The sequence below is a fragment of the Rhodnius prolixus genome, unplaced genomic scaffold, assembly GCF_049639745.1.
Source record: "Rhodnius prolixus isolate KJV_2025 unplaced genomic scaffold, Rpr scaffold_11, whole genome shotgun sequence".
Classification (NCBI taxonomy): Eukaryota; Metazoa; Arthropoda; class Insecta; order Hemiptera; family Reduviidae; genus Rhodnius; species Rhodnius prolixus.
This window is the reverse complement of record NW_027411625.1, coordinates 17,658,580-17,671,757: the sequence shown is the minus strand read 5'-3', so window position 1 is coordinate 17,671,757 and position 13,178 is coordinate 17,658,580. Positions and strand designations below refer to the sequence as shown.

The 13,178-nt window shown below is 35.5% G+C and overlaps 1 protein-coding gene across 2 annotated transcripts in view; it reads left to right on the top strand.

Moving 5' to 3' along the window:
• Positions 1-13,178, top strand: part of pug (pug C-1-tetrahydrofolate synthase, cytoplasmic) — a 53,714-nt gene that overhangs the window by 23,074 nt on the left and 17,462 nt on the right. For both annotated transcript variants that reach the window (XM_074138833.1, XM_074138832.1), the window contains exons 12-13: positions 5,189-5,406; positions 6,019-6,229. In XM_074138833.1, the coding sequence (XP_073994934.1) occupies positions 5,189-5,406; positions 6,019-6,229 (429 nt within the window). The remainder of the gene's footprint in view (positions 1-5,188; positions 5,407-6,018; positions 6,230-13,178) is intronic.

Here is a 13,178-nt window from a genome sequence, read left to right as displayed (position 1 = left end):
CTAGGTGGTAAGAAATGTGGACAATATTGTGTAATATCCCTAACTAAACATTGCACAGAAACTCAGGCTGAAAATGCTGCTCGCGAATTGCATGAGGATTTTCGAGCATCCAGAGATGATAATTTTTTGGTTGAACATTTCTTGTAAATGTATGTAGCTTCATCTGTCTAGGGAATATGACGCAAAAATTATCTAAAGATCAACTTGATTTAAACTAATTGGAAAAATTTCTTTGGCAAAATTCTTAAGGTAATAAATGTCGTACCCGTTGATAATGCTATGGGTTACATCCTTCTGCGAGAGAGTTCTCTTTACTGTAGTTGGCGAAATATGTAATTCAGCTGCAGCTCTTCGTACACTGGCGGACGGATTATCATCATTATTGTCGCACTCCTTTTATTTCATAAAGGGACAAGAGCTCCATCAGCACGTGGAATTAAAACAAATGTGCCAATTACTCTAAGACGTCATAATGTGGACCTAAAGATGGTCTTGTAAGGTAATCTTTTATTCGGAAATCGCACGGAATATTCGCGACGGGCAGCATTGCAAAAACCATACACAAACACCATATCGGCATATTCACTGTTAGAATAAATGCGATGCATAATGACACAAACTCTGTAAAAGCGTCAAACAGATAAATATTCTTGAGAAAGAGTTATTATTTAGAAAGTCTACAGTGCAAATTCCAGATGGTATTATTCCGTAAAATGTCAATATTGGGATGTGCAGTTAGAGACACAAGGTGATTTTAGCAGTTATACAATCAATGTATCATTCGTTCTAAAACCTTTATTGGCCGTTTAGGACCGGCGGCTTAACCTGCTTACTCTCCAGATCTAACACCAATGGATTGTTTTTGCTTGGGGTGCCATTAAAGGAAAAGTCTATGAAATGCCGGCCTGTGATCTACATTCTTTAAGAAGAAGAGTAATAGAATCAATAACAGCAATCCAGTGCCGTTCGGCTATTGCTGCTGTGGAAGAAAGATACCGATTCCTCATTTTCTTTATTATTTATTTATTTACTTTTAATTGTCATTATTTTCTATTAATAAAGTAGTTGGAAGGCACTATTAATTTTTTTTATTATAACCTACCAAATAATAGTTCATAAAATGGAAATCTTTAGACGTGAATATCTCATAAACAATGCGTTAACGGACATACCTCCAGAGAAAATTTTTTTCTTGTTTTGAGGTCCTAAATTCATATTTTCAGTTAGGACACTTAACCCTGAAACACCCTGTATAATATATCGTATAAAGAAAACAGAGCACGCGATAGGTCATTTTTATGTATTTTTTCATCCCCTTTCTACTAAAAATATTGCCAAGGCAGTAAAGCTAGTATTTTTCTTAATATTGGGAAATAAGTAGTTTTCCGAGTGATTTTTCTAAGAAAAATCATATGTTAAGAACTTTAGATGTTCTCAAGCATACACAAAATGGCTAAAAATCAAACTCAACTTGTGAAGCATGTACTGTGCCTTCAAAGGTGCCTCTTCTAGCACCTTTAATTTTGAAGATATCGAATTGCGGTTTCCGGTTTCTTTCATTACTTTTTATACTCTTTAAAACTTTGTATATGAAAATGGGGGTCAACTGCGAACCCTCACTTTTGGTCGCGTGTCAACCGCGTATGCGGGCAGGAATCTAAAATCAAGTCACATATTCTGAAACTAGAGGTGACTGGCAACAAATTTTTCGCTCAGATTAACCGTTTAAGCATGACATGCGTTTGAGCCGTCTTAAAATAAACACCTTGTATACAATATTCTTTGAAATGGCTCCGATTTTTTTTTTTTTTTGAACTTAAGATAAAAACTTATTGACCACATTAGGATTACAAGAAGTCAAATCATTTTTCAACGTCTTTTAAGACATTTCAAAAGATAGTACTATATTATTATCATGTTCTCACTTATCTCCTTAACAGAAACTTACAGTTTAAAAAGTTAAGTATTAGGCAAATACTCAGCATTCCATTCATACTTAAGTTTCATATTTTTTAGAATGTATTAGATGTTACATACCCTTGTGCTGGCATTTTATCACCCATAAATATTTTTCTGTTATAATAATAAAAGATGCATCTCATCATAGTTAGTATTTAAAAGGCACTTCATTTTAACTTTATTCCAAATTATTCTTGTGATTTATCTTTATTCTGAATAATCATCACATTCACTCGCATATTAAAAAGAAAAAGGGAAAGTTGGAGTTGGCCTTTTACTGTTGTAATTTGAATTACGGAGTTAAATCGGAATTGCAGTCTTGAATTCGTCTTATGTGAGCACAAATTACATAGTTAATTACAAATAAATAATTCTTATAATTATAATTCATTCATTTTCAAACTTTAATTTAATGTAGAACATTTTTAAACTTAAATTGAGTACTTCTTGCAAAGAAGTATTATAAACAACTAAAAATATTCGTATCTATTTTGTATTACATATATATAAAATTGTGGGGAGAACACCTAGATTAACAATGCAATTTACGAAAACTGCATTAACATTTAATATTAACAAACTAGATTAATTATTAATTACATATTATTAATGCTTAACTACTGCGTAAAGTAAAGTACCAATCAGTTTAATTGAACAATGAACTTGCTACTCATTACTGAACAAATATTTTATGCATGAAAATGGCCAGCATAAGAGTCTGTAACATCTAATAAATTCTAAAAAATATGAAACTAGAAGTATGAGTGAAATGTTGGTATTTGCTGATTTGTGTACCTCTTGGCGTTTAATCAACCCTTATACTTAACTTTTTAAACTATAAGTTTTTGTTAAGAAGATTTTTGTACTTTTTGGATAGATTTTTATTTTTGTTTCTTGGTTGGAACAAATTTATATATCTAATGATTTTTTAAATGTATGGGCGTCGGGAATAATTAGGCTGATTTACGCCGAATATAGAAGTTAGAAAGTTTTTTTCTGTACCTTGCGGGTTAATCGGGTTAAGTTTTACTGAGTTATTAGTAATAATAATTTTTAGGAGGCTTCACATACATGGGGCTAACTCCTTTCCCTTTGGATGTACAGCGTCGAAACCCCGAAAAGGCACATCTATCTACATGAGGTTCCAAATCGAATGACATCTCATTCATGAAAATAGGTTAGCGCGTTTAGGCGCTAAGTTGTTCAAAAAAATAACAGCAACAGCAACACCACTACCACTACCACCACCACCACCAACAACAACAACAACAACAGTAATAAGTTTTTGTCGATCAACCCTTATACAACTGTCCTACCGGACAGTTTTCATTATCAAAATGTAGATTTTAATAACTGTTTTTAACCGAACAGCCATATAAATTTTTTGTTAATCGAAAATTTATCACATTAATTCATACTATTGATTTACACAGTGTTCACTTTAAGACGGCTAAATGCATTTCATGTTTAAGCGGTTGATACTTTTGCCCTCATCTGATCTCGTGCCAGGGACTCCCGATCTGACACCGCTAGATTAATTCTTATGGAGAGTATTAAAAAAATTAAGTTTATACGCGCCCATGACATCAGCTGAAGGGAAGAATGTCTGTGTCTGCAGAGCCATTCCACCAGATCAGATACAGAGAGCCACTTAAGAATGCAGATATGCTTGCGAGCCAGGGGAGGCTCCTTTGAAGACACAGTACATGCTGCACAAGCTGCGTAAAGCGCATGATTTGATAAGTTAAAGAATAAGTTTGAACCTTTAAATGTAAGATATTGAACATTTAAATATGGACAGGAGATTTCCAAATTTTTTAGTAATTAAATACAACTCTCTCAAAAGTACCAAAAATGTGTCAAACCTTCTTGTTTGTAACAGAAGTAAAATTATGTTTTAACCCTTTGTCTACGCTTGTGAACATCTAAAGCCCTTAACATTTGATTATAGCTTAGAAAATCACTCGGAAAACTAGTTATTTCCCGATATTAAGAAAAATACTGGCTTTTACTGCCTTGGCAACACTTTCAGTAGAAAGGGGATGAAAAAATACATAAAAATGACCTATCACGTGCTCTTCTTTCTCTTTGATAACGAATTAAAAAATTGATGAAATGCTCTAGCACCTTTGATTTGGAAGATACCGAATGGCGGTTTCCGGTTTCTTTTATAACTTTTTATACCCTTTAAAACTGTGCATATGAAAATGGGGGTCATCAGCGAACACTTAGAACGCGCGTCTGCTACCTATGTGGGCAGGAATCTAAAATCAAGTCACATATTCTGAAACTAGAGGTGACGGGCTACAAGTTTTTCCTCTGCCATTTTTCGCTCAGTTCAACTTGAAATGCTTTTGAGCCGTCTTAAAATGAACACCCTTTATATAACTCTTAATGATAATAATTTAATGAAAATAATTCTAGATTATTCTAAAAATAATGTATGTATAGGGCGCCACGGTAGCCAAGCGGTTAGAGGCGAGACCTGCGAAGCTAATACGTGTTGTGGTACTGGGTTCGATTCCCGGTCTTAGGCCTTGGATTTTATTTAATGGTTAATAAAAGAAAAGTAAAGTAAAGTATGTTTGCTAGTCGCCTCCGTACACGACACCTAATTGGTAGTTGGACGTTAAGCCCCGCCCGAAAAAATAGGCGTACTTACTTTTAATGTATGTATAAAAAAGTATTAGGCGCTTTTACTGTATTGTGGTATTCATTTTTGGTTTTCTTCTAATTTGTTTTTGTTCTAATTATTCATTTTATTTGATGTAAACTTCTATTTATGGTTGATATAAACAAATTTCTTTACCATAAATAATATTTTTTTGTGCAGGTAAATAAAGAATAATTACTATTTTTGAATTGCATTGAAAATGTATAATAATGATGTCAGCTAACATTTAGCAAACCATTAGAAGGCCATACATTTGTAAGTTGCTATATGTTTTTTTAATGATTTAAGGCGCATCAATATCTAAGGTTATTTGCGCCCGGAGCTTTTTTCAGTGCACTGCCGGCCTCCGGACAGTGTTCTCTCGTTACAGACATCACTGTCCATCACCGGACAGTGAGCCGTAAGAAGCTCCTAGGAAGAGAAAATCTAAGGGTCAGCAGCTGGATTCGAACCCGGGACCTCCGCGTGGGAATCTAATGCGTTAACCGCATAGCTAATACCTTCACTCAGCTATATGTTCCCGTTAATATTCCTATTTTTTATTTTTGTTTTTAGTGATCGACACAAATGATCGATTTCTACGAGAAATAACAATTGGGCAGTCACCAGCTGAACAAGATCTGGCCAGGAAAACAGGATTCTCAATTTCAGTTGCCAGTGAAATTATGGCTGTACTTGCACTCTCCAAAAACTTATCCGATATGAATGAAAGATTGCGTAGAATTGTTGTTGCTTTTGATAAAAAAAACGAACCAGTTACTGCAGATGACTTGGTTAGTATATTAGATAATATTTAGCCGTTTTCTAGTCTATCTATAATTTCTTTTTTTAGAGGAAGTATTTTGAACATGTCTACAAAAATAAAAAGTTTCCAATTAGGAGTCTAAGCAGAAAAAAAATTATATTAGATTTTGCTTTGCAGTTAGCAAGCCAGGGTTATAGTTTTAGACGATACAATGTCGTGAGGCCAATCGGAGAGTTAGTTCTGCAAATGTCTTATCGATATATACAGTCAGCACCCGTGGATGCATTGCCGACTTCTGACTTGAGCAGACTGTTAATAGCTAGCTTTTTTCAGTCCCAGTCAAGTCATTCCTACAATTTTATTGAATCGCCAACGTAACTGGAGGCGATCTTTTCCACGGAAGGGAATAGCCGAAAGAAATATGAATAGACCTTTAGCGCCTGCATTTCTCAGAGCATTCTGTGCAGATCCGTGTGTAAGTACGTGATTGAAACGGTAGTATTTTGCAGTTTGGCCCTAAACTCGGGTTGTTGCAATCTGTTGCAACATTTTAGTGGTTGATCTGTAATTTTAATATGAACGAATTTCTTGAAAAAAAAAAAAAAAAACATTTGAAGGCTTAAATCAAGTCGAATTTTAGGGTGCAGCAGGAGCTATGGCCGTTTTGATGCGTGATGCTATTGAACCAACTCTGATGCAGACCTTAGAAGGAACGCCAGTACTAGTGCATGCAGGACCGTTTGCTAACATTGCACATGGCTGCTCTTCCATCATTGCAGACCTTATTGCTATGAAGTTGGTAGGAGCTGACGGTTATGTAGTTACAGAAGCTGGTTTCGGATCTGAGATTGGTACGTCCTGTAAAACGGTACATTTCTTACGAGTGACCATCGAGAAGCCATCAGAAGAGAAAATATTAAGATGTGGCAATTTTTGTAGCAATTAAATTGTTAAAGAAAACTTTTATTTTAGCGAGTGGCGTGCGTTTGTAGGTTTATGTGGAACACAATTTAAAGAACGAAAATTCTCTGGGTGGTCAAGTTGGTATTCTTTGTAGGGATTAACTGCATCTGATTAGGACATGGCCCGTTTATCAAAAGTTTAATATTCAAAAAGTTTCTAATCTAGTGTTAAAAATAATTAGTATATTTACATGTTAGGGTGTTTAAAAAATAAAATAATGACAGTTTTTCTATCTCTATGGACTTCAAACGTCACAAAAGTCTGATGTTTACAAACATCATGTATTAATCTTGAGTCTGCGTAGATGGTCTGCATACACTTACTTTTACTTTTACGGCGTTTCCCCTACAGAGTTCGCTTCAAGTTAGTAGTCCCCTCCGTAGCCTCCTATCATTTCAATCTTAATCTTTCAAGCCTCTGTCCATCATCTCCTTCTCGATTTCCTCCTCCCACAGCGCGCTGGTCTTCCTTTTCTTCTGCTTCTTCTTTCCGGGGGATCCAATTTCGAACTTTCTCGGGCCCTTTGTTTGGTGTCATTCGATGCACTTGCCCATACCAACTTAGGTTCATTTCCACTATTTTCTGATCAATTCTTTTCTTTGTACTATTTCATTCAAAATTTATTCATTTTTTATTCGATCGGATCTTGTACGAGGGGGTACCCAAAAAAAACCGGAATTATTTTTTAAAAGCTATTTATTTACAAATTTTTTACAGAACAACCTTATCCCCTTCAAAATACTATCCATTACAACTAATACATTTGTCCCACCGGTGCTTCCACTGTTCGAAACATTTTTTGTAGTCATCTTTAGAAATGGCTGACAGCCCCTTCTTCGTTTTTTTCTTGACCTCTTCAATGTTGTCAAATCGGTGACCTTTCATGCCCTTTTTCATGCGTGGAAATAAGAAAAAGTCGCACGGAGCCAGGTCAGGCGAGTAAGGTGCGTGGGGCAGCGGAACCATGCCATTTTTAGCCCAAAACTGTGTAACAGAGATCGCTGTGTGTGCAGGTGCATTGTCGTGGTGGAAGAACCAGTCTCCTGTTTGCCACAAATCGGGTCTTTTTTGGCGAACACTATTGCGCAATCTTTTCAAAACTTCCAAATACAAGGTTTGATTGACGGTCTGACCTGGGGGGACAAACTCTGAATGGACTACGCCTTTGGCATCAAAAAAGCAAATCAGCATTGTTTGGATGTTTGACTTGACTTGACGACATTTTTTTGGTCGGGGTGAAGATGACGTCTTCCATTGGCTCGACTGTTGCTTTGTTTCTGGGTCATAACCATAGCACCATGACTCATCACCTTTGACAGAAAGTCTGGATCAGTTTCAAGCTGTTGTTTCAAAGCACATGTTTCAACTCGATGTTCTTTTTGATTGTCAGTCAGAACTCGAGGAACAAACTTGGCAGCAACCCTTTTCATCCCCAAATCTTCCGTTAAAATTCGCTCAACCGAGCTCCAAGATAACCCACTACTCTCTGACAGTTGATCAATTGTCTGTCGACGGTCTGTGAACACCAGCTCTCGAATTTTTTCAACATTTTCGCCGATTCGGGCAGTTGATGGACGTCCAGAACGAGGTTTGTCATCAATCGACATGTCGCCATTTTTAAACCGAGTAAACCACTCGTATACTTGAGTTTTTCCCATAGCGTCATCTTTGTAAGCTGTTTTCAACATTAAAACACTTTCAGCAGCATTTTTGCCGAGTAGAAAACAAAATTTCAGAGCTGCACGTTGTTCACTTAAACTTGCCATCATAAAAAACGAAAAAAGAACAAAACAGCGCTGGTAAAAACAATCACTGCAGATGAACAGAACAAGCCAGGCAGACAACACAGGCAGGACTGAACTGGCAAAGAATTGCGCTATACACGTCTAGCGGCAGAAATGCGTACTACATAAGCTCCATGCGCGGCAACGCAATTCCGGTTATTTTTGGGTACCCCCTCGTACATTGCCTCCTATATTCCATTTCGAATGCTTTCATTTCAAACATTAGATTTTTTGAGGTCCAATTTTCGGACCTGTACAAAAAGGTACCTTCAAAAATGCAGTTTATTTTCCCTGGAAATACTGGCGTTCTATAGGATGGGTTATAGTATTTTAACAGTATTTTTTCCTTGCCTGCACTTCCACTACTTCCTCCTGGCTCATCTAAAATCAAGCCCAGTTTCCTAAAAGCCTTCAAATTTTTAGTTTTCTCTCTATCCATTTCTAAATCTTTTCGTTCCTTTCCTCCGACTACTATATATTCTGTCTTTAAGAATTTTATTTTCATGTTCCATTTTTGGTACTGATCTTTATCTTTCTTGTCAAAGATCCAGATACTCTCGATCCTAGGCAATCAGCGAAAAATAGGGAGCTAGGACATTCGTTCTCAATAGACAGACCCATTCTATTACATTTGTTAATCCAATCATGCTGGAGTCTCTCCAGTTAAATTTTAAATAGAGATTTGGTCATACAGCAACCTTGTTTCAATCCCATTGTGGCTAGAAACGGTTGAGAGAGCCAGTTACCTTGCTTAATTTGGTACATATTACCCTGGTGCTTTCTTTGTGTTGCTTGAACAAAACACTTTTCAATCCCAGCTTCTTTAAGGGCTCTACACACCAAAGGCCTTTGCACATGTTCATAAGCTTTCTCTAAATCAATGAAAGCTAGATGCAATTCCTTATTTCTTGCTTTACATTAAATAGTAAAGTACGTTTGCTATTCCCCTCCGTCCACGACACCTAGTAAATGGTAGTTGGACGTTAAGCCCCACCTGAAAAAATAGGCGATTACTTTACTTTACTTTTATATGATTAGTTCGGAAATGAATGATCATGTCAACTTGGTGCAACTGCAGTTTCTAAACTATAAGAGAAATACTATTTCCAGTATGCATAACACAAGCGATGAGCAGCTAAACAAAGGAATTGAAATAAAAATATTTGAAATAAATTTAACTATTCACTTCGCTCATTTTAATTATAATGACAATATGACAGACAAAGCTAAATTTTTGTTTAAACATAGATATATATGTATTTATGACAATTATCAAAATATTTTCACACAGGAATCATTTATATTTTAATTTATTTTAATTTTTATTTATATATTAATGATTACAATCAAATTCAGAGCATAATATTTTCCTGTAACGATATGCATCCCGGACATATATTTATATAAATTATATAATCCGTTATCATTATTATTACCATTTAGTATGTCAGTATATTCCTGCCACTCCAATCTCTTTTTCCCAAAAAACTGTAACCTGAACTCATTAAGTACTGGGCATTCTGATATAAAAGGGTAGGTATCCTCATTCACATTTATGTTACAGAGGGAGCACATAAAGATTCTGTCTCTTTTGCACGGTTGGTAATTTAATTCTAATAACCCCCCTCTGACACGAAAAATAGTCTGGATCAGATGGAAATTATTATTATCGTTAATGTAGTAGCCTGAGAGTATAATTGTAGAGTGGCTGACTAGAGGTTTCTACAAACAACATGTAGTTATACGTGTTGTTGGGCAGTTTGTACAATTTATTCAAAATGTATCTCTGTAATGTCTCCACATCATCATGCTCCTCACCACCCCACACTTGAGCTCCGTAGCACATCACCATCTTTGAGGTAGACTTGAATAGTTATTAGTAATAGCATCTTGCTGCTGAGTGTTACTGCATCATCATTACATGATGCCAAACACTATTCAGTCCAAATCTGGCGGCTGACAATCTTTCTTTAAAGTGTGGTGATCATGACAAGGTCCGGGTCAAGGTTATTCCTAAGTATTTATAATTTCGCACAACTTCAATCCGCTGATTCCTATAAAACCATTTTTCATTTTTCTTATATCTGCCACAACCTTCTACATACCCATAATCTGAGACTTTTTCAAATTCATTTTTAAATTCCACTGTTCACAATATTTTTCCAAGTCATTTATCATGCACTGAAGTGTTGTTGCATTACTAGTCATTAAAACAATATCGTCAGCTATTTTAACAATTTATTCTTCTTCCGCCGATTGACCACCTTCAATAAAATCTTCTAGGTCGTTTATAAACAGTGTGAATAAAATGGGACTTAGCAAGCATCCTTGCTTCACTCCCATACTCCTTTCAAAAAAAAGGGGATAGGCCGTTCTTTGTCCACACCGTAGTACTTGTACCGTCATATAGAGTTTTAACAATGTCTAAGAATTTATTAGAAATGCCACAGTTATGCAGTTTAAAGAATAAACTATTCTGATCTATTCGGTCGAAAGCCGTTTCAAAGTCTATAAAGAACAAGTATACTTTCTCTTTTTTATTTTGTTATATATTAACTATATTAAACAAATTATCTACTGTGGAGTAACCTGGTCTTAATCCCGCTTGTGACTCATTTAAAATTTGATTTTTTTCCACAAACGCTTTCAATCTTTCCTCCAACTCACCTGTAAATATTTTTGCAATAGAATCAATCAATGATATCCCTCTATAATTACTGATTTCGTTTATCTTGCCTTTCTTATGGATCGGAAATATAATTGATTTCTTAAAACAGTCACTTTGTTGCTATTCCAAATCTTATTATATACATCTACTAGGTGTTTTGCGCTTCAGGTGGTATCTCTATAGTACTCCATCCATTTCCCTTGAACTATAGATTTTATATAATTTTCTTCTTTCTTATTCTTTCTTTTCCCTGTAACACCTCCTAGTATTCTCCTTGTATTTATTTTTGACTTCACTAATCTTCTTTTTAACTAATTTATTAGGTTTCTATAAGTGAGACAGTCCTCATCATTTTGGGTATTTATCCACTTCAAAAATGCATCTTTTTTTTCAAACAAGCTTCTCTACTTCCTCCTTTCACCAATTTTCCAGTATTCTACTTCCTACTTGGAGCCTTGACAGCAGCCTGATGGATGATAGATTTTAAGTGTTCATAACTTTTCTTGTGCGTTATTTCCTTTTAACAGATCAAGTTTTTCCTCTACCCTGGATTTATACAGGTGTACAACAAAAATAAGTGACCAGGATAAAATCAATTATCAGACAATTAAAAAAAAAGAAAAGTGAATGATGATAAAAATAAATTTACAAATTTCAACAATAAAAGAACGAATAACAAGAAAAGAGAAAACAAGTTACAACCCCCCTTCCAGACCAAGCGCTTAGTTTAAAGTGGCGGCGCTAACTCGCCACTATTGCACATCATTGGGTTGTGAAACTTTTTGTAGAACTGCCTGCGTCACCAGGCTCGTTTTCAGGAAATTGGGTCCAAAAACATGTGTTTTAAAAAATGTCCAGCTCTTTGATTACGTGTAATTATATATGTAGGGGCGAGTTCTTAATATAATGGTTATGAATACGGACTAGTCAGATGGAGATCTCCACTTCGACCCTCGCGAGTGGCTACTTTTTATTTGTTAGGAAAAAAAATAACAGTTAAGAGTGTGCTTCACGACAACTAATTTCATTGTTAGGCGTTAACCTCTTCCCACCAAATGACCACCATTTTTCTATATGCATGTAAACACGAGCTAAAAAAAACAAAAGCTAGAAGATAAACTTATATTTCGTTTGGATGGCACCATGAGCTAAGACAGAAAGTTAATCCTCATTTTGAAGTACCACTCTACAAAACCATTCATCTATATAATATATCGTATATGTATACAGGGTGTTCATTTTAAGACGGCTCAAATGCATTTCATGCTTAAACGGTTAATCTGAGCAAAAAATGGTAGAGGAAAAATTTGTTGCCCGTCACCTCTAGTTTCAGAATATGTGACTTGATTTTAGACTCCTGCCCGCATACGCGGCTGGCGCGCGACCAAAAGTGAGGGTTCGCAGTTGACCCCATTTTCGTATACACAGTTTTAAAGAGTATAAAAAGTTATGAAAGAAACTGGAAACCGCAATTCGATATCTTCAAAATTAAAGGTGCTAGGCCATTTCAAAATCTGGTATTTATTAATCATATTTCAATTTTTTAACTTGTTATCAAAGAGAAAAAAGAGCACGCGATAAATCATTTTTATGTATTTTTTCATCCCCTTTCTACTAAAAATATTGCCAATGCAGTAACGCTAGTATTTTTCTTAATATCGGGAGATAAGTCGTTTTCCGAGTGGTTTTTTGAAGAAAAATCAAATGTGAAGAGCTTTAGATGTTCTCAAGCATACCCAAAATGGCTAAAAATTGATTTTACATTTGTTACAAATAAGAAGGTTTAATAATTATTTGGTAATTTTGGGAGAGTTGCGTTTAATTACCAAAAAAATTGGAGACCTCCTGCCAGATATTTAAATGTTCAATATCTTACATTTAAAGGATCAAACTTATTCCTTAATTTATCAAATAATGCACTTTTCTCTTGTGAAGCATGTACTGTCCCTTTTGAGGTGCCTCCTCAGATAAAGAGAGCAGTTGATAACCTCCTGGCTAACCTGGCTTGCGAGTCAGTAGAAAGGGGATAAAAAAAATTCATATAAATGACCTATCGCGTGCTCTTCTTTCTCTTTGATAACAAGTTAAAAAATTGAAATATGATTAATAAATACCAGATTTTGAAATGGCCTAGCACCTTTAATTTTAAAGATATCGAATTGCGGTTTCCGGTTTCTTTCATAACTTTTTATACTCTTTAAAACTGTGTATATGAAAATGGGGTCAACTGCGAACCCTCACTTTTGGTCGCGCGTCAGCCACGAATGCGGGCAGGAATCTAAAATCAAGTCACATATTCTGAAACTAGAGGTGACGGGCAACAAATTTTTCCTCTACTATTTTTTGCTCAGATCAACCGTTTAAGCATGAAATGCATTTGAGCCG